General features: G+C 35.5%; 1 protein-coding gene across 2 annotated transcripts in view; it reads right to left on the bottom strand.

Annotated features, from left to right (window-relative positions):
- The window catches only part of KIF11 (kinesin family member 11), a 60,429-nt gene that overhangs the window by 37,521 nt on the left and 1,987 nt on the right, over positions 1–20,921 (bottom strand). For both annotated transcript variants that reach the window (XM_059899790.1, XM_059899789.1), the window contains exons 2-14: positions 18,823–18,955; positions 18,495–18,592; positions 18,328–18,406; positions 17,051–17,236; positions 16,798–16,922; positions 14,225–14,315; positions 13,430–13,672; positions 11,943–12,038; positions 7,690–7,778; positions 3,657–3,744; positions 2,719–2,907; positions 1,877–2,084; positions 472–644 (exon numbers count right to left, since the gene is read on the bottom strand). In XM_059899790.1, the coding sequence (XP_059755773.1) occupies positions 472–644; positions 1,877–2,084; positions 2,719–2,907; positions 3,657–3,744; positions 7,690–7,778; positions 11,943–12,038; positions 13,430–13,672; positions 14,225–14,315; positions 16,798–16,922; positions 17,051–17,236; positions 18,328–18,406; positions 18,495–18,592; positions 18,823–18,955 (1,798 nt within the window). The remainder of the gene's footprint in view (positions 1–471; positions 645–1,876; positions 2,085–2,718; positions 2,908–3,656; positions 3,745–7,689; positions 7,779–11,942; positions 12,039–13,429; positions 13,673–14,224; positions 14,316–16,797; positions 16,923–17,050; positions 17,237–18,327; positions 18,407–18,494; positions 18,593–18,822; positions 18,956–20,921) is intronic.

A 20,921-nucleotide genomic window follows, 5' to 3' on the forward strand; every position in this document is an offset into this window, starting at 1 on the left:
AAATTCTATAAGTCATTTTTCTTGTATATTTTTCTGTATTTCTGTAGTTTTAAAATTAACTACCTAATATCTCCTGGTTGGGTCAGTGTAACATTAGCATGACTATTCCAGAACCCTTGAGGAAAAGATGAATGACCAATTTCTGAGCCAGCTAACAAGTCATGGGTCCCTTGAATTCATGTGGAGCTAAACCTACTCTTTCTAGTTATTAAAAGGCTTACTAACTCCTACTCTTTATGTTACAGGATTTAAGTGAAAAAAGTTTCAAAAGTTGTATATATGCATTTGGAAATTAATCTTTCTGGGAGAAAAAAACAATGAAGAGATTTGCCTTTAAAAATATAAACCTACTCTCTTAAAGTGATATGTTTACCATTGTGTCTAGTAAAGCTTAAGATGAAAGAATAGCAGTTAACATTGTTTTTGAAGACTTATCAAATGTAACCCTTCAAAAATAAGAGATTTACTAACAATCAATTTCTGAAGTACGGTTTTACTTTCTGCTGCTAATGACTGTTCTTTTAATATCATATTAGAAATCTGAGAAACAAGTGTAGACACATTTTCTGGAACAGATGTGAGAGATCCAAGTGCTGTTGTAGTAATCGTGTCTAGTGCAGAGACACTGGAAGACAGCAGGTTACCTATACCAAAAAGAAAAAAGAAAAAGAAGATTTAAACTCGGCAATAAATATATTTAAATACAAATACAACCTTCAAAGAGGTTGGCAAAATTATATCCTTGTTGTGGAAATTTGTAATAACAAATAAGCTTAAAATAATTGGCTCACTACATAAGCATGGAATTATTATAAATATAAATTAAATACGTTCCTGCAGTACTCAGTAAGCACTTGGCACATCTGTAGATGTATCAGACCCAAAACTGTAACTCAGTGTAAATCAAGAGTTAGAATATTCTAAAAACTAATCTCTAACTGAAGGTAATACACAGTATTACTGTAGATAAAAGAGGCTAAAGAAGAGAAACTAGAAATCAATAAACAAAATTTTTAGTGGTTAGCTTAGAGTGACTAGACTCTAGGTGATTTTTACAATTTTTTACATTTCTGCATCTTCCAACTTTTCTATAGTGAAGACAATACTTTAATAATAAACAAATGGGGGACTTCCCTGGTGGCGCAGTGGTTAAGAATCCGCCTGCCAATGCAGGGGACACAGGTTCGAGCCCTGGTCGGGAAGATCCCACATGCCAGGGAGCAACTCAGCCTGTGCACCACAACTACTGAGCCTGCACTCTAGAGCCCACGAGCCACAACTACTGAGCCCGTGTGCCACAACTACTGAAGCCCAGGAGCCTAGAGCCCATGCTCCGCAATAAGAAAAGCCACCGCAATGAGAGGCCCGCACACGGCAATGAAGAGTAGCCCCGGCTCGCCGCAACTAGAGTAAGCCCGCGTGCAGCAATGAAAACCCAACGTAGCCATATGTACATACATACATACATAAATAAATTTAAAATAATAATAATAATAAACGAATGGATACTTACTTTCCTAAATGAAGATAACAACAATGGTTATGGTTAAAAATAATACCCACATATTCTGACAATATAGCAAACATTCAAAATACACATTCTCAAAAGAAAAAAAAGTTGGACAATGTTTATGCACAGAAAATTTCAATAAGGAAACACAAGATATGTAACAAGATATGTAATATGAGTTTTATAGAAAAAACTCAACTAACATTTGTTTTAATTCAAAGGCATTAATCCCTAGTCTGAATAGTGTGTGCATTGGAGGGGACTAGTGACACTGTCACCTGAGTTTTTATGATATTTAATTATCAGTTTTTAAATTAGTCTCACACTAAACACACAAAGATTAGAATTAGAAATGCCTGAACTTACCAAACAAGGTTTTATGAACTTCTAGCATGGCCTTTTGTTTTGTGCTGCCATCCTTAATTAATTCTTCCATACTATTAAACAGACTATTCAGGTTTTTGCCAAAAATATCCTGAGCTTCTGCATTGTGCTGATCAACTGCCTTCTTACGATCCAGTTTAGAATGGAGACCAGATACATCTTTTGTAGTTTCTTCAACTGTGTTAAGCAACTATATATGATTTTTAAAAATAAGTGTTGATAAGATGGATATGACAAAAGCAGTCTAATGAAAATATCTGTGCTTCATAAGGATTTCTCCTGATAAGAACTAGTAAATTTTACATATTGTATCAGAAGAAAAATTTAAACTTATGCTAATTTATCCAGGAATGTTTATTTCCCCTCCCCTAGCCATCTAGACAAGGAAAACTGATTTTGCCAATCTATTTTAGTAATTATGCTCCCTCACAAATTTTTTTCCCCATTATGTGTTACTAATTCCTAGGAAAAGTACACCTAATAAAAAAAAAATTGAATACTCATTAGAAGATACTAAATTCTTGAAGACTGATTAATCTCAACCATGACCACAGGTAAAGCATTACAACACCATTATTCTAAACATCCACAAAGTATATTAAAGTCATGTTCTATTTTCAAAACTTTAGGAATAGTTTTTTCTTAACTTAGCATCTCCAGTGAAGAAAATTCATACAAAATAGTAAAATAATGTTTCTTAAATGGGTGGAAGTATCATTTGGGGTGGATAAATAGAATTTCACAATTAACGCTTAAGCTAAGAGTTACTTCTACCCATTCTTTAATTTCTTTAATGCAAGTACAAATTAAAACAAAGGACAAACCCTGCTGGCAGTATCATGAAGTTTCTCCTCAGTACTTTCCAAAGCTGACGTGAAATATTCTTCTTCAACAAGCTGTAATTTAGTTTCTTGTAAATGTCTTTGAGTGGTTTCAAGTTCCTGTGTCTTATTTTGCAGGTCAGATTTACACTGGTCAAGTTCATTTTTATTATCCATAAACAATTCTGTAACCTATATATAACACATTAAACATTTTTTTTTTAAGAATTAGAAAATGCTGAACTGGTTGTTGAGATACCTGGCTAGTTCATAATATAATATCAGAAGAACCAAACAAATTATTTCCATGTAAAAGTTGTAACAAGTTACCAGGTAGGTTAGAACATTTTATACGGCATCTGGTTTCTTCCTATAAATTCATTAAAAACAAGTAACAGGGTAGCTCCCTGGCGGTCCAGTGGTTAGGACTCTGCGTTTCCAGTGCAGGGGGCACAGGTTCGATCCCTGGTTAGGGAACTAAGATCCCACAAGCCATGCAACAAACAAACAAACAAAAAACAAGTAATAGGTCTAATGGAGTGGTGTTAATTCTTCAGATTCCTTCCAACACTGCCAGTGTGAGGGTGGCACTGAAGGGTCAGGTCTTTCTACCTTAGTTATTTAACATCTGGTTTCTCCCAACATCTGCATTTCCTCAGCTGATAAACATGTTGATGAAAATGTCTCAGCATTCACTATTTAGCTTTAACATTAAATTGTACAATTCAGTTAATTTCTTAAAATGTTGCATTAATATGTGTCAAAATAGCTTCTTCATTATCATTGATGATAGTAAAAAAATTGTGATATAACTTACTTTTAGTTTAAAGGTCAGCAAGAAAAAAAAATCTTAAAGAAAAAATATCAGGTTCCTCACCTTCTGAAATTGTCTTTTAATATTTGCTTTTTGCATGACATTCAATACAGTTTTGAATGCTTACCCTACTTAGCTCTTCCTCAACAGCAGCAATTTTTTCAAGCAATTCTACAATTTGTTCTTCTTGAACAGTTAGTTTTCCACTCATGGCTCTAAAATAAAATTTGAAAGGAGTTTGACAGTTAATATTTTTTCCTAATTCTTATAAAATTTATTCTAACACAATTGAGGCAGTTACATGTAATCTCTACCATTTATCACTATCATGACAATGATGCCTAAGTGTCAAGCGATAGATACTAAGTGCAGAAAACAAATGTATTCTTTGTCCTTGGTTTATAAATAGACTTTTTCTTGTTTTCTCCATTTTGAAACTGAGAATCCCTACCTATGAGGGGGAAAAAAGATGTGTGTATATATAATTTAAGAAGCTACAAAGATGACAGAAGATTATAACCCACATAAAAAAAGTAGAGGTGGGACATACAGCTAGGTGTCTATCAGGAATCAGGAATATAAAGTATAAACCAGACACAAAGAATCCAGGAGAGGCTTGTGATGTGAAGGCATGAGGTGTCACAGGAGGAAGGGTGGAGGTAAGGGGCTAAAACCTGGGAAACTAAAGTATGTATATAGAGCAATTACACCCCCTGCCCCCAGCACCCATACCCCCGTACACACACATACCACTGTCACACCACCGCAAAAATCCTCATGAGATAAACGATTATTCTCTAAAGCACAGTTCCTCAGCCTTAGCACTACTGACATTTTGGACCAGATAATTCTGGTCTGCTTTAACGGGGCTCTCTGATTTTTTGAGCATTAGCAAGTTTCAGAAGTCAGTGCTATCTTTTGCATTCTTCTAGTTCCCTCGTAACTACCAATCATTTTCTATTCCACACTGTGCTTAAATGGCAAAGAATTTTAAGAATGTAGATTTCTTCAAATTATTAGCTAGAGATATTGTTAATTAAAGGAAAAGACAGAACTGAAGTATAAGAGGAGAGTTAATTCTAACAGTCTTTTGATAACTATATTAGTTCTTTATTGGAAATAGCTCTTTAAAGTAGAATGGGATATTTGAAATGCTTTTCCTATACTGAATATACAAGAGGGATGCAACATTGTTATTTAATGAATGATATAGTTTTGATAAATAATTTTTAATTGAAGTATAATTGACTTACAATATTATATTAGTTTCAGGTGTACAACATAGTGATTTGATATTTTTATACATCACAAAATGGTCACCACAATAAGTCTAGTTACCATCCGTCATCATATAAAGTTATTACAATATTATTGACTATATTCCCTATGCTTTACATTACATCCCTGTGACTTACTTATATAACTGGAATTTTGTACCCCTTAATCCCCTTCACCTCTTTTGCCCACTCCCTCACCACCCTCCTCACTGGGAACCACCAATTTGTCCTCTGTATCTATGAGTCTGTTTCTGTTTTATTATGTTTGTTCATTTGTTTGGTTTTTTAGATTCGACATACAAGTAAAATCATAAATTTGTTTTTATCTGACTCATTTCACTTAGCATAATACACTCTAGATCTATCCATGTTGTCATTAATGGCAAGATTTCATTCTTTTTCATGCTGTGTAGTATTTCATTATTTATGTATCACATCTTCTTTATTCATCTGTCAATGGACACTTAGGTTGGTTCCACATCTTAACTATTATAAATGGTGCTGCAATGAACATATGGGAACATATATCTTTTCCAATTAGTATACTACCTCTCCCAGTCTTAAAGGCATGGATGTCCTTGTATAGACACATCCCCTGTGCAGACAGCATGTGCTGGGTTGCTATGGCAGGCCAGCTGGAGTAGGCAGAGGCTGGAGGGAATGATATAGTTTTAATATAGTTTTAAAAGGTCTATTAAACTTGGGATAAATGTTTAAATGTTGGCTGCAGCTTTTGTGATCCTTCTCTGACTTACAGTATAATAATTCTAAGAGCTTTTTCAGAATGAACTTTATTTCAGATCATGCCTCATGCCTATTATGAGTACACACTGTCCTTAAAATAATGGGATGGACAAACTAAAGTTATTTCTTAATCTAAACTACATCAAAGAGATGAACAGAAGATAAGAAAATTAGTCTGCAGTGTCCAACGTTTGACTATTAACAGCAGAAGATACCATATTAGCAAATCAAGAGACAAAACCACTTGTAGATATCCACTGGTTGCCTACTAAGCACCTATTTCCAGCATCCAGATTTCCTCTGGGGAATTACTCTCCCCTGACTGTACAGCAGCCAACCTGTATGGGGGCCGGGGTGGTGGGGGAGCTAAATCCATCCCTAAATCCAGGGAATAAGCCTGACTGGCTCAAGACAATCAGGGAAATTCAACTCCTTTGCCTTTGTATGGGTTCATACAAGGACATAACTGAGGACTAAACTAATCAACAAGTGATGTTCCCCTGGCCAGTCTTGATGGTTAAAGGACAGGCAGCCTCTCATCCACACGAGACATGAACGAGAGAAGGTAGCTGTTCTGCTGCTGACCGTCTTCCTTGATGAACAGCTAGCCCTAGAAGAAAGTTACCACTCAGGACAGGAAACAGGATCCTTCAGTTACTGGACTAAATATCCTTGCTGTTTTAAGTCAGTTTAAGTTGGGTTTTCTAGCATTCTGATACCAAACTTAAAATACAAAATGTTTTTATTGAGTAAGATATAACATATAAAAAATATTAAAATGATAGAAATAGGGACACCTGTAAAGTGAACACTTGAAAAAAAATAATGCAGCACTAGTGTGTATGGTAGAGGAGTATATCTGAAAACCAGAGAAACAGAAAAAAGAAAACACTTTAAAATACCAAGTTTAAGAATTAAGTACAAATTTACAAAAGATTTTTGTAAAAATGTTTTTGCCAACTGGGTATGGGCCATGAAAGGAACAAACAAAACTAAAGTCACATAGGAAGAATAAAAGGAGAATTATTGTTTAATACCCTACACAATATAAATACACAATATAAATTGGAGCATTTGGAAAACTAACATATGAACAACGATCAGGAGGATATAGCACATTATGGTAATTGAAAATAAATGGAAAAAATGAGTTTATTAAATGATTTATACACCATTAGAATGATCATGTAATGTAACATCTATAAAAGAGTAAAAGGTTATATTAAAATGCTTTTGGTTATTATCAGAAATGCCCTGTGAAAGTCACCCTCCTTAGTATCTTCAAGGATAAACGCATTCAGGAATTTTCAAGTTATAATCCTTAGCATCCCACTTGCCTTCTGCCTCTGTTATTATTGTTGTTTCTACATGAAGCTTCAGTAGAAGCTTTCCTTAAAACAAACTACTCCAGGGTTAAAAAGTGAACAGAGGGAATTCCCTGGTGGTCCAGTGGTTAAGAATCCGCCTTCCAATGCAGGGGATGCGGGTTCGATCCCTGGTCGGGGAACTAAGATCCCACATGCTGCGGGGCAACTAAGCTCACATGCCACAACTACTGAGCCTGCATGCCACAATTAGAGAGAAGCCCATGTGCCGCAACTAAGATCCTGCATGCCGCAACGAAGACCCGACACAGCCAAATAAATAAATAAATAAATAAATATTAAAAAAAAAAAAAAAGTGAACAGATTAGTGGTTGCCAGGGGTTAGGGATCATTGGGGAAGAAGGGTGAATGAATATGACTACAGAGGGGTAGCAGGAGCAAGATGTTTGTAATGATAGGATAAATCTGCATCTTAACTGTAGAACTATAGCAAATCTACAAATGTGATAAAATGAGGTATAATTATACACACACATTGTACTAGTGTCAATTTCCCAGTTTTGATACTGTACAAACAGTGACTTAAGATGTGGGAAACTGGGTGAAAAATACATAGAACCTCTGTGCTCTTCTTGCAACTTCATATGAATCTATCATTATCTAAAAATAAAGTTACATAAAAAGAGTTTTAAACTGTTTCATAACTACTTGTTAATGTCAAAACGAAAAGAAGCATCTATAGGAGGCACTTCAAATAGCCTATTACCAGAAAATGCTTATTCTTAGAAATTAATTTCCATAGCCAAGGGCTTACCTGAAATTTTCTTCAGAAATGTACACTCCATTTTTTTCACGGGCTGCAGCAAGATCTCGTTTCAGACGCTCTATCTCTTCTGTATACTCCTATGCAAGAAGAATGTCATGTCAATTTAGCACTTCAGTTTGGGGAGGATATGCAATAAATAAAACAAAGTTAGCCCTCCTATGTTTTTTTTTTTTTTTTTTTTTTTTTTTTTTTAAATTAATTAATTTATTCATTTATGGCTGTGTGGGGTCTTCTTATTGCAGTGGCTTCTCTCGTTGTGGAGCACGGACTCTAGGCGCGTGGGCTTCAGTAGCTGTGGCTCGAAGGCTCTTGAGCGCAGGCTCAGTAGTTGTGGCACACGGGCTTAGTTGCTCCGCGGCACGTGGGATCTTCCCAGACCAGGGCTCGAACCCATGTCTCCTGCATTGGCAGGCGGATTCTTAACCACCGCGCCACCAGGGAAGCCCCCTCCTATGTTTTTTAAAGCATAAAAATGTATGGTAAAAAGTCATAACCATACTTTTCATTCAATATTACTCTGTTTAGAATAAAGTGTTTCAACAGCTTCCAAAACTCCTTTAAATGCACTCATTATAAAAATACAGGCTTCTGAAGAAAAAACACAACCTCCAGTACCCAGGTTGGTCTCTAAATAGCATCTCGCATTAAAAGGAACCAGGATTTCTTAGAGAAGTGTCTGACTCTAGGACTGGAGCAAGAAACATTCAGGATGAACCTGCAACATCTTGTCAAAGAAAATAGGAAGAAAGCCAAAGAAGCCTAGGCTAGTGAAAAGGACTCAAGAACCCACTTAAGAGGTACCCACTGATCAAAGACGGGACAGTTTGAACATCAGCGAGGATATTAACTACAATTGGTAAGCACAAATGTTTTAAGTCCATGAGTTTATAATGATATTAAGAAAGCTGGGAAACCAACTCATTATTCTCAAAACTGTCAAAGGAAATGAATCAAGCATTTGTCCTGCCTTTCCTATAAGAATTATACACTTGGGTAGCTGAGGGAAAGTTCCTCTTTATAGAGGTAGCCCAGCAATCAACTAAGAAAGAATAATTGAATTAGAAAATTATCATTTTGCGATCGTTAAAGAACTAATGGATCAAGTCACTTGAATATAATCAATTCCCCTCAAAAAGAGAAAGAACCACACATTATGTGCTTCCTAGTGGGAGAATATACCACCACCTATGAAGTAGTTTGGCCAAAAATATATAAATAAATAAAACCTGCATCTATCAAGCCTCAAAATCCAACTACCAGTTTATAGAAAATACGAAGAATAGAACATGTCAAGATAGTATAGGAAACTTCTACAGGACAATAATACAGATACTTCCACAAATACATTATAAGAGAGAAAGTAGATGGAAGAAGAACCAATGTATTGAAACCTAAAGATAGATCCAAAAGTTGCAAAGGGTAAACCTTAATTGGATCCTAAAACAAACTATTAAAAATATACACTGAAACAATTGAAATTTTTAAAATGACCGAATATTTTATCATCTTAAAGAATTACTGTTAAATATTTTAGATTTAATAATAACATTAGGGTTCAAATATTCAAGTGTCTAAATAAAATTAATGCTTATAAAGGAGCCTGGCATTTTAAAAACAATGACTATAAAATCACTGTAGTTTTCCTCAGGTCCTGACAATTTTGAGGCTCTTTATGAAAAAAGAGGTTTTCTCAAATAAACTTCCTTTAAACTGTCTACCTGATTCCAAGAGGTATTACACTTTGCTGTACACCTGAAATTAACACAACATTGTAAATCAACTATACTCCAATAAAAATTTTTTTTAAAAAGCTACAGTAATTAAAACTGTATATAAAAAAATTAAAAAAATAAAAAAATAAAACTGTATATTAGTGGAGGGACAGACATAAATCAATGGAACAGAATAGAAAGCCCAGACATGTGCCCACACAAATATACCCAACTGATTTTTCACAATGGTGCAAAATCAGTTTAATGGAGAAAACATAGCTTTTTCAACAAAGAATGCTAAAGCCATCCAGACACCCCATAGGTGAAAAAAATGTACCTTGATCTAAGTCTTACGCCTTATACAAAAATCAACTCAAAATGGATCATGAAATTAAATGTGAGATGTAGAAATACAAAACCTTCATTTAAAAAAAAAAAAGGAAAAAATCTTCAGGATCTAGAGGTAGGCAAAGAGTTCTTGCAATTGACACCAAAAACACAATGCATAAAAGAAAAAAATTGACAAATTAGACCACATCGAAATCATAAACACTTGCTCTGCAAAAGCCCATAAGAAGAGGATGAGAAGACAAGTACAGCCTGGGGGATAATAATTGCAAACCATGTTTGTGACAAAGGACTAGTATGTAGAATATATTCAAAACTTTCAAACCACCACCACAACAACAAACAATCCAATTAGAAAATGGGCCTAAAAACATGAACAGGCATTTCACCAAAGAGGGTAACAAACAGCAAATAAGAACATGAAAATACGTTCAACATCATTAGCCAGTACAGAAATATAAGTTAAAACCACAGTGAGATATTATTTATTACCTATCATACTCATCAGAATGATTAAAATAAAAAATAGTTACAACACCAAATGCTGGTAAGGATGTGGAGAAACTAGATGACTCATACATTGCTAGTGGGAATGTAAAATGGTACAGCCGCTCTGGAAAACAGCTTGGCAGTTCCTTAAAAACTTATCATTCAATTACCATACAACAATTATACTCTTGGGCAATCATCCCAGAAAAATGAAAATTTATGTGTACACAAATTACTGTAAACAAATGATCAAAGCAGTTTTATTTATAATTGTGAAAAATTGAAATCAGCCCATATGTGTTTCAACAGGTGAATGTGACAACAAACTGTATGTATGGTATACACATACCATGGAATATTCCTCAGCACTAAAAAGGAAAATCTATTGATATGCACAAGTCAGGTGAACCTCCAGGGAATTATGCTGAGTGAAAAAAAGGCAATTCCAGGGCTTCCCTGGTGGCGCAGAGGTTAAGAATCCGCCTGCCAACGCAGGGGACACGGGTTCGAGCCCTGGTCCGGGAAGATCCCACATGCCGCGGAGCAACTAAGCCCGTGCACCACAACTACTGAGCCTGCGCTCTAGAGCCCGCGAGCCACAACCACTGAAGCCTGTGCGCCTAGAGCCCGTGCTCCGCAACAAGAGAAGCCACTGCAATGGGAAGCCCACGCACCTCAACAAAGAGTAGCCCCCGCTCGCCGCAACTAGAGAAAGCCCGCGCGCAGCAACGAAGACCCAATGCAGACAAAAGTAAATAAATAAATATTTAAAAAAAAAAAAAAAAAGGCAATTCCAAAAGTTTGCATACTATATGATTCCATTCAATAACACTTTTGAAATGGCAAAGGTTTAGAAATAGAGTACAGATAGTGGATAGCAGAGATTAGGGAGGGGAGGTGAAAGTGGGAAGGAAAAGATTATAAAAGGGCAATGAGGAATCCTTATTGTGATGGAACTGTTCAGTATCTTGACTGTGGTGGTGGCTCCATGAACCTACACATGTGACAAAATTGTATAGCATTAACTAAACACACACACGTGAATACAAGGAAAACTGGGGTATAAGATCAGTGAGTTGTTATTAATGTCAATATCCCTGTGGTGATTTTTTACTATTTTGTTTGATAAAATGTACAAAGGATCTCTCTGTATTATTTCTTTCAACTGCATGTGAATCTACAGTTACCTCAATAAAATCTTCAATTAAAAAAAAAAAAACCAATACCAAGAAAAGGAAAAGACAAGCCAGACTGGGAGGAAATATTTACAAACAATCTCATAAAGGGCTTGTATCAAGAAGATATGAAAAACTCTTTACAACTTAATAAAAAGACAATCCAATTAAAAATTGGGCAAAGGATTTAGTAGATATTTCACAAAAAAAGATATACAAATGGATAATAAACATGTGAAAAGATGCTCAATATCATTATTCATTAGGGAACTACTAATTAAAACTCCCTTGAAGCACCATTATACACTTAAATTTTGCTGACTTGATAGAGCTGGTAAAGTCAACATATTAGCATTAGGAAAAACATTTTAACACATAGGGTATTTAGTTCAAATCATTAGATGAAAAGCCTTACCATAGGCAATTTAATAAATTTTTTTAACAATTATCTATTTCAGTTCCTCATTTTCACATTTGTCAAACAAGATTACATTACTCCACAAAAATTCACAAATACCTTAATCAGAGCTTTTTTGGTGAGTTTCTGGTTAACTTCAGGCTTATTGAGTATGTTCTTTGCTCTGTGAGCATATTCCAATGTACTCAGAGTTTCCTGTGATGAAAAGAAAAGGCCAATTACTGAAAATATTAATTTTCAACAAAAGAAGCCACCACAATGAGAAGCCCACGCACCGCAACGAAGAGTAGCCCTGGCTCGCCGCAACTAGAGAAAGCGTGCGTGCAGCAACAAAGACCCAACCCAGCCAAAAATAAATAAATAAAATTAATTAATTAATTTTAAAAAAATGTTTAGACTTAGATTTTGGTGATAGTTGCACAGCTCTGTGAATACAGTAAAATCACTGAATTATATACTTTTAATGGGTGAATTTTATGGTATGTGAATTATATCCCAATAAAGATATTTTTTTAAATGAAAGGGGAGTTAGAGACCTTTCCTAATTCCATTTAAAGCACATAACCCAATAAAAGATTTTACCATCTTTGTTGTTTCTCTTGGTTTTCCTACCTGTTCCCACACATCCAACCCCATCTTCAGTGCTCTCTAAGCAGCCTCTAAAACAGTAGCATTCACTTAACCCACTTCTAAGTCCTCAATCAGACCATCCACTGCTAATGACCACAGCAATTTTCTTTGAAGACTGTGTGGAAAAATGCAATTAAGTAACTAGTTTGGTTTTTTTTTAATTGGGGTATAATTGCTTTACAAAGTTGTGTTAGTTTCTGCTGTACAGCAAAGTGAATCAGCTATATGTATACATATATCCCCTCTTTTTTGGATTTCTTTCCCATTTAGGTCACCAGAGAGCACTGAGTGGAGTTCCCTGTGCTATACAGTAGGTTCTCATTAGTTATCTATTTTATACACAGTAGTGTATATATGTCATTCCCAATCTCCCAATTCATCCCACCCCCCTTAAGTAACTATTTATTTATTTTTTATTTTTTAATTTTTGGCTGCATTGGGTCTTTGTTGCTGCACACTGGCTTTCTCTAGTTGCGGCGAGTGGGAGCTACTCTTCGTTGCAGTGTGTGAGGTTCTCATTGCGGTGGCTTCCCTTGTTGTGGAGCACGGGCTCTAGGGTGCATAGGCTTCATTAGTTGTGGCACGCAGGCTCAGTAGTTGTGGCTCGCAGGCTGTAGAGCACAGGTTCAGTAGTTGTGGCGCATAGGCTTAGTTGCTCCGCGACATGTGGGATCTTCCCGGACAGGGCTCAAACTCATGTCCCCTGTATTGGCAGGCGGATTCTTAACCACCGTGCCCAGGAAGTCCCAGTAAGTAGTTTTTTAAGATTAAAAACTGTCAGAAAGGAGAAAGACAGTTTTTTCAGTGGTGTCCTCCTCTACATGTCCACATGCAATGTCCAGATTCTTTTTACTGTAGTATAGAATGAATGAAGCCAATTGATGAACTTTAAAAATATGTGATATTAAATAAGAATTATAGCTACTACACTTCCGGATACCTTTCAAAGAGCTTACCTCAAGATTGAGAGATGCAGGAGAAATTGTTGCAATTATAGATGTTCTTGTACGCCCCCCAAGAGAGTCCTGGAGAATTCTAGTTAGTTTAGATTCTCGATAAGGAACATGAGGTGTTCTTTCTACAAGAGCAGTAATAACCCTTCCCAAAGTCAACAGGGATTGATTGATATTTCCAGCTTCCCGAGCTCTCTTGTCAACTGCTCCAGAACGTCCAATGTTTTCACTTCCTGCAAGATCAACCTTAAATTTTAAAAATAAAAGTAAGTTCTCAGTCTATTGGATTTGGAATAGAAGACTTTCATTCTCGTATTGTACATAAATATATTAAATAGCCAGTAATTTTTCTATAATTAACAATCCACTACAAACCTAATAACCCAGTGACTACAAAAATATTGTCTATAAATACAAACCTTCAAGCTGCTTTATGAGGTGATAAAGAATTAAACATTGGAATAGAACTACCATCTGACCTAGCAATCCCACTTCTGGGTATGTATCCAAAGGAAATGAAATCACTATCTCAAAGAAATATCTGCACTCCCACATTCATTGCATTATTCACAATAACCAAGGTATGAAACAGCCTAAGTACCCATTGATGAATGAACAGATAAAGAAGATGTGATGTGATACACACATACACACTTGAATATTATTCAGCCATGAGAAAGGATATCCTGCCACACTGTACATTTTAAATACATAATTTTATTTGGCAATTATGCCTCAATAAAACCAGAAAAAAAAAAACAGAAAGAATGAAACAGTGGTATTAAGGTTGATGCTTACCAAGTTCAACTTTCCAATTTTAACAAGCTCCTCTCCATCAATTGTAGTTTCTTTCATATGTATGGTAACAGAGAAAACTGAGTGGGAACGACTAGAAAACAAGACCAAGTTGCCCAGTCATTATAATACAAAACATTATTTGCTTTCTATAAAATATTGAAAACAGCAAAGAAAGATCTAAATCCACCAGGGTAGAAAAAGATAGTATCAGAGAAGATACTAATAAGATTTTGGAAGACAGTGGATGAATAGAATGCTAGGTTTTTGTTTTTTTGTACCTGCTGCCCGCAGGGGAGATCCCAAAAGGGAAGGCTTGCAATCGATCTTTCTACTTATAAGAACCACTTGAGGGGCTTCCATGGTGGCACAGTGGTTAAGAATCCGCCTGCCAATGCAGGGGACATGGGTTCAAGCCCTGGTCCAGGAAGATCCCACATGCCGCAGAGCAACTAAGCCCGTGCACCACAACTACTGAGCCTGCGCTCTAGAGCCCACGAGCCACAACTACTGAAGCCTGCATGCCTAGGGCCCGTGCTCTGCAACAAGAGAAGCCACCGCAATGAGAAGCCCGTGCACCGCAACGAAGAGCAGCCCGCCCCCAACTAGAGAAAAGCCCGTGCACAGCAATGAAGACCCAACACAGCCAAAAATTTAAAAATTTAAAAAAAAGAACCACTTGAAATGTCATTACCATAAATTCAAACAGCACCAGGCAAGCCATCTGATTACTCCCCTTCAAAGTCAATTGTTCTAAAAGTACATTGCTCTGCTTTGAGAATGTCATCAGAGATAGGTAGCTCCTTCCACTGAACAGCAGAAATTAGTAAACAGCAGTGTTTACCAAAACACTACAAGATAATCACTGCTAGACTATAAAGTTTTCCAAAGTCTGTCTTATGCTGTATACTGACATTCAACTTTTATCTGAGAGATATCAAAATCATATAGACAACCAAAGACATCATTCCTTTCTGCATCAGTGACATTTGGTAAATGACATTATGTTTGTTAATGTCATTGATGGTTGGCATATGGTAATTTTTAATTTCCTCATTTGTACTTTTCACGTTACTTGGAAAATTTTACAATAAGTATCATTTTTACAAAATTATTTGAATTATTTTATATAACAAAAGAGGAAGGGCACATGGAAAAATATAAACTATAGATTTGAATTATAACATGCATCTCATGTTTTCCTACCATAATTTATCCATTCTTAATTGAAGATTATGGAATTAATGTAATTAAGCACAAAAGTTAACTCTGATTTTGGAAAAATGAATTACGTTTTCCTTCTCTTTATCACATACATTCATAAGAAGAGATCTTTATTCCAGTCTATGTACAAAAAAGGGAATCCCTAATTATTCAAATTTACAGAATAAGAATTTCATATTTCAGAGAAAAGTATTTAGAGAAAAGAAATTTTCTTAAGTTCATTCCTCAAATTCTAAATAAAGTTATAAACCAATCATTTAATGAAAATGGAAATTTCATTCTATGATTGGTTTATAACTTAATTTTTTAAATGGAAAGCTATTATAGGAAAATTTAATTAAAATTGTAAAAGCACCCATAATTCCATGATCTTAATTACTTTCATGTTATGCTATTTTTCTTCTTTCTTTAAATGCATACATATTTTTACAGAGTTGCAATTATAATCGTTATAGCATATTGTAGAAATGTCCAACTATAAGAGAGCAAAGAAATGAGAGTTAGCCCTAAAAGTCATTTTGTAGCTCAGGGAAAATGATATTCAGATAAGTTTAACTACCTGAAGTAACATATTTAGTTAACTGCAGAACTGGAACTAAACACAAATATCTAACTCCTAATCCATAGCTCTTTCAATTACATTCTGATGTTTCCTTCAAAGACTAGCAGAAAAAAAAATCACCTCTGACTTGGTGAACTGCATTTGGAGGGTTTGGGATGCATCCTATAAGGGGTACTATCAAATATGCCCCTTTCTCCTCTTGAAAGCCAGTGTTAGTGACCATTTGTCTTCCTACATTAAAATGAAGCCATTTGGGAAAAAAAAAAAAAAATCACGTTGCACAACCTAAATATATACAATTTTGTCATTTATACCTCAATAAAGCTGGAAAAAAATAAAATAAAGTCATTTGATTTTCTTCTAATCCTTACTCAAATCAGGGGTTTTCAAACTGTGTTCTCAGTACACTGAGAGGCTCCAGAAAAGTGCTCAGGGCAAACCTTCCTAAGGCTGAGGAGGTTAGCCTCTGAGCATCCCACTGCCAAATCAACTACAGCAGCCACATTTTAATCTGGGCTCCCATGTATAATTTCATTTGGGAAAAGAAATCTTCTCCTTAAAAAGACTTAATACTTCTGCTCAAGTTCAACTTGTCTTTGTTCTCCTTTCAACATTCTCCCAACATTGGTGCTCTCCCTATAAATCTCAAGCCAATTACTAAGGCATGCAATCTAGCATACAATCTAGACGTGTGACTCACATACCTTGACTCACCCCACTTTGATTCCCCAAGTTCATAATTCTTCTTAAAAAGGAAATGGAGCTGTGGGGGAAACAATGGCTTTCTCACCTAGAGTAGGCATTCATCAAAGTTGCTGCAGTTGTCCTTTTTGCTGCCCCCTTCTCCAAAATTTGATAGACTTCATCTTTGTTGTGTACTGTAATTTCTTCTAAACCTTTGATTATCACTCCCCTCTGACAAAATATCAAAAAAGCATCCATTAGATTGGTTTAAAATATATATATATATATATATATATAGACTTCCCAAAGTATCACACATTAACATTTGGAGACATTTCATTCTCAAAGACTGAAGTTACCTTGTTACGGGGATCATCAAACATCTGTAGTCTCTCAGAAACATCAGAAGATGGATTAAGGAGATCAAAAAGCTCTTCATTATAGATTTCCAACAGTGACACTTTGACTGAAAATTCAGTACCGTTATCAGTAAGTTTCTCAAAAATTTGATGAAGAGTACGTGGAATTATACCAGCCAAAGGATCCTGAAATTGTAATGTTAATAAAGACTTTAAAGAATGCCGTTTACTGCAATAGTTAAAACACATATAACAAGGGCCTCCTTTATAGTATATTTAAACATAAGTATGTCAAAACAGGTTTAAAAACAAAACAAAAACTAACCTGTTGGAGAAGCCAAGCCATTTACAACAGTCTGTTTAATAGTAATTATTCTTCCTTACACCTTCCACAAATCTGTCATTCCTGTCAGCCACTTTATGCCTGAGCATTACACAGAAACCAATTGAACCAAGCTACTTATAAAGCCAATTTCAATAATCCTTTCCAAGTTTTCTCATGAGAACATAACACCACCATGTTAATCAGAAGTGGTTCATCTAACAGTATATTCTCTAATTCTGACATAAAACAAAGTTGTTTCTCAAATGTCTAAGCATCCTTAATAAAACTGTTACGACTCTCTAAATTTTGAAACTGTGCTTTAATCCTGTTCCATATCTCCTATGATTACAATTCCATAACTTTATTATCCATGCATAAAGTAAGTTAATACCTCAGGTATGTAACCACTAGAAAAAAGGATCTACCTAAATGTTGATAATACGGAAAATTAACTTAGTCATTAAACTCATTTAAACACATTTGATAGAAATCTTTGTGAAACGTACTATGTGCTTTCTATAATATCCAACAATACAGCTATCTTAATTTCTTGAACACTCAAAGCCATCATTAATAAAGTACCATACCGCTTCCCCCGTATGCTAACTTTATGATACTAACTCCCGCACTGCAAGGTTTTCCCCTTCAAGCCCTACTCACATTCCACTTTCCCACAATAGTCTGCTCCAACTATTCTCTCCGAAACAGACCCTTCTCTTATCACGTAACTGTGCCATATGTATTGCTCCTCTCTCTCCCAATAAGAATGTATGTTTCTTAAACAAAAGCCATACCATATACTTTAATTTTACTGTAGTAGTAGTTTATCCTAAATTCATGTTTGACATGGGTACTGTGATCTTTTCCATTTCAAGACAGGCCTTCAACCAAGTTTTATTTGGCTATTCTTCAGCCACTTTAGAGACAGAAGTCTGTTATAAACAATAAATACCTCCTCCCAAGTATATTCTTCATTAGGGGACCTTTCACCTTCCATTGTAAAGGTTTTTCCAGTGCCAGTTTGGCCATATCTGTCAAAATTAACAAAAGTGTTAAACAAAAAAATGAATACACTCATCTAAACCTTTTCATCAATTTGAAAAATAGTGTTTCACTCACGCAAAAATAGTGCAGTTATAGCCCATAATAACTTCATCCAGAATTGGACAAACGACACTTCGATAAACGTCAATTTGTTTAGTAGATGCTCCAAAAACCTATCCAAAAAAAAAAAGGCATTTCTTAAAAAAAAAAAAAACTTCAGAATAACTTTAATAATTTTGTTTTTAATATATTAACTTATTCAGCCCACTAGAAACCATTTGACAACTTAAAGGATTAACTGAAATTTGTAACTGTACACTAGAACCTACAGAAAATATGTGTACTAGGATAACTTTACATTAGTGAATAATAAAGAAGTAGAAGCATTTTAGGAAGTAAGTACCATATCAAAAGTATATGTTTTCCTTGAGCTTTTGTCGGCCAATCCTCCAGTTCGTACACTAACTTCTTTCCGTATGTGATCACATTCTACTACAGAATGGGCATTAGCTTTCCGCTCTGCCAAATTAAATGGTCTGTAAAAAGAAACACACAAGGTTATTCAAGAACTCTTAGTTATCTGGTTACTGATGACATTTTTGTTAATACCTCAGACAAGAACAATGTGAAGTTTTAACTACATTGTTAGTGATAGAGATTAAATGAGGAGTAAATGACACTGCTAAGGCAGACAGCAGAATTTTAAGGTTTCAATTCCCAGAAATAAAATTAGTTTCTTAAAAAGTTTTGAAAGACATGTACAACTTTGACAGTTTCTTGGAGTAGATGCTAACAGAATTAACTTGTAAAAAATGCCAAACTTATTTTTTAGAATTCTATTTCCACTGTTCTTAGAATCCGGTCAAGTTAGGTTATGATGTAGTAGAAATAACATGCCAGATTTGCGTTCAAAATATTAACCTGCCAGTGGATAAATGGCACAAAATAAAAAACAGATTAAAATAATGACTAATACGTTGAGTGCTTACTAGGTGTCAGGTACTCACTGTTCCAAGTGCTTCACATGTATTAACTCAGTTTGTCCTCACAGCACTGTGAGGTCTAGTGGGGAACAGTGACATAAAACAAGTGATTATAAGAGAGGTGATGTTTAGAAAGGGTACGTAAAAGGTAGGAACATACAGCAAAAGTTTAATGTGGCCTTAATTGGGACAGGGTGGGAGAGGGGAGAGGCATGGGTGACGGGAAAGACTCCCTGTGAAGTAATCTAAGATAATAAATGCCTCCTTAGGCATTTCAGTAGAGTGAGGACTCTCCATCCAGTCTGCTTGGGAAATGTAGCCCTTTGTGCCTGTCTCCTCATTTGAAAATTAAGGTTGGTAATAGTACCAACCTCACAGTGTAGGGAAAGAAATCCTGTTTAATTTATTGTTTCCCCAGTGTCTACTATGCTTAGCACACAGTAGGCACTCAAATATCTGTTATACTACACTGCTTAATAAATGTCATCCTAAGGGGAATGATCGGAAAGCTAAAAAGAACCATAGTCCACAGAATAGCATCTATAAGATATTGATATATTTAACGCACGTCTGGGCCAAAGGGAAAGGTGTACTCTTGACCTGAGTTCATTTTTCCCATTCATTATCACATACTGTGACAGGAAACACCAAATAGGAAATTATCTTTCCCCTCATTACTAGACGAACCTAGGTGCTATTTATTTTAAGAAGGATACCTCAATGTCCTCTGGCATGCCCCACCCCCTAGCATGTTTGACTGGTCAGAAGACCAAATTTGTGATCCTGGGAAATTTAACTCAGTAACTTCCAAGTAATATTTGGTCATGCTGTCATTTGTCAAATGTACTGAAACCTACACAATGCACATAAGTCACAGTATGCAGTATTATTAAAAGTTCAACAAAATTAAGTCAATACCAACTTGTACTGAGGTAGGACAAAAGTATCAAGTGGAATGAATTCCTCTCATGTGGTTAAACCTTTTCCAATTGGTCTAATCTCTTGCCTGGATGTGTGATTAAGTTACCAAATGAATACCATTCAAGCTGTCAGGGCAGAGTAGTAGAAATTCACACAAATCACACATTCCTAAGAGCTATCAAAGCTCCCAGAGAGAAGCTTAAGGGACTGTTTGCACTACAATAAAGAGTGCTGCTAAGCAACTATTTTCCTATCCAGACTTCTTTAATTAGATATTGCAAGGTTTCTGCTGATGACACTAGCAAACCCATCAATTTTAGTTGGCCTCACTACAGTATATTAAAATTCAAACAACCAAAATGGTAAAGAAAGACAGAGGATTTTAAAAAAAAAAGTCGTGTCCAGCGGACTTTTTGAATGAAGTGCTAAATCCATTCATTCATTCCATAAATATTCATATAGCTGTTGTACAAGTAAAGAATATCGTAAAGACTGTATTCATTGTAATCAAGTAATGAAGTCATCTCTTCAAATTTTGCTGATCTCTTAGGCTACAAAAAACTGTGCCAATTAAAAGTTTAAAACTGGGGGAAAAGGG

This window comes from Balaenoptera ricei, chromosome 16 (assembly GCF_028023285.1).
Source record: "Balaenoptera ricei isolate mBalRic1 chromosome 16, mBalRic1.hap2, whole genome shotgun sequence".
NCBI lineage: Eukaryota > Metazoa > Chordata > Mammalia > Artiodactyla > Balaenopteridae > Balaenoptera > Balaenoptera ricei.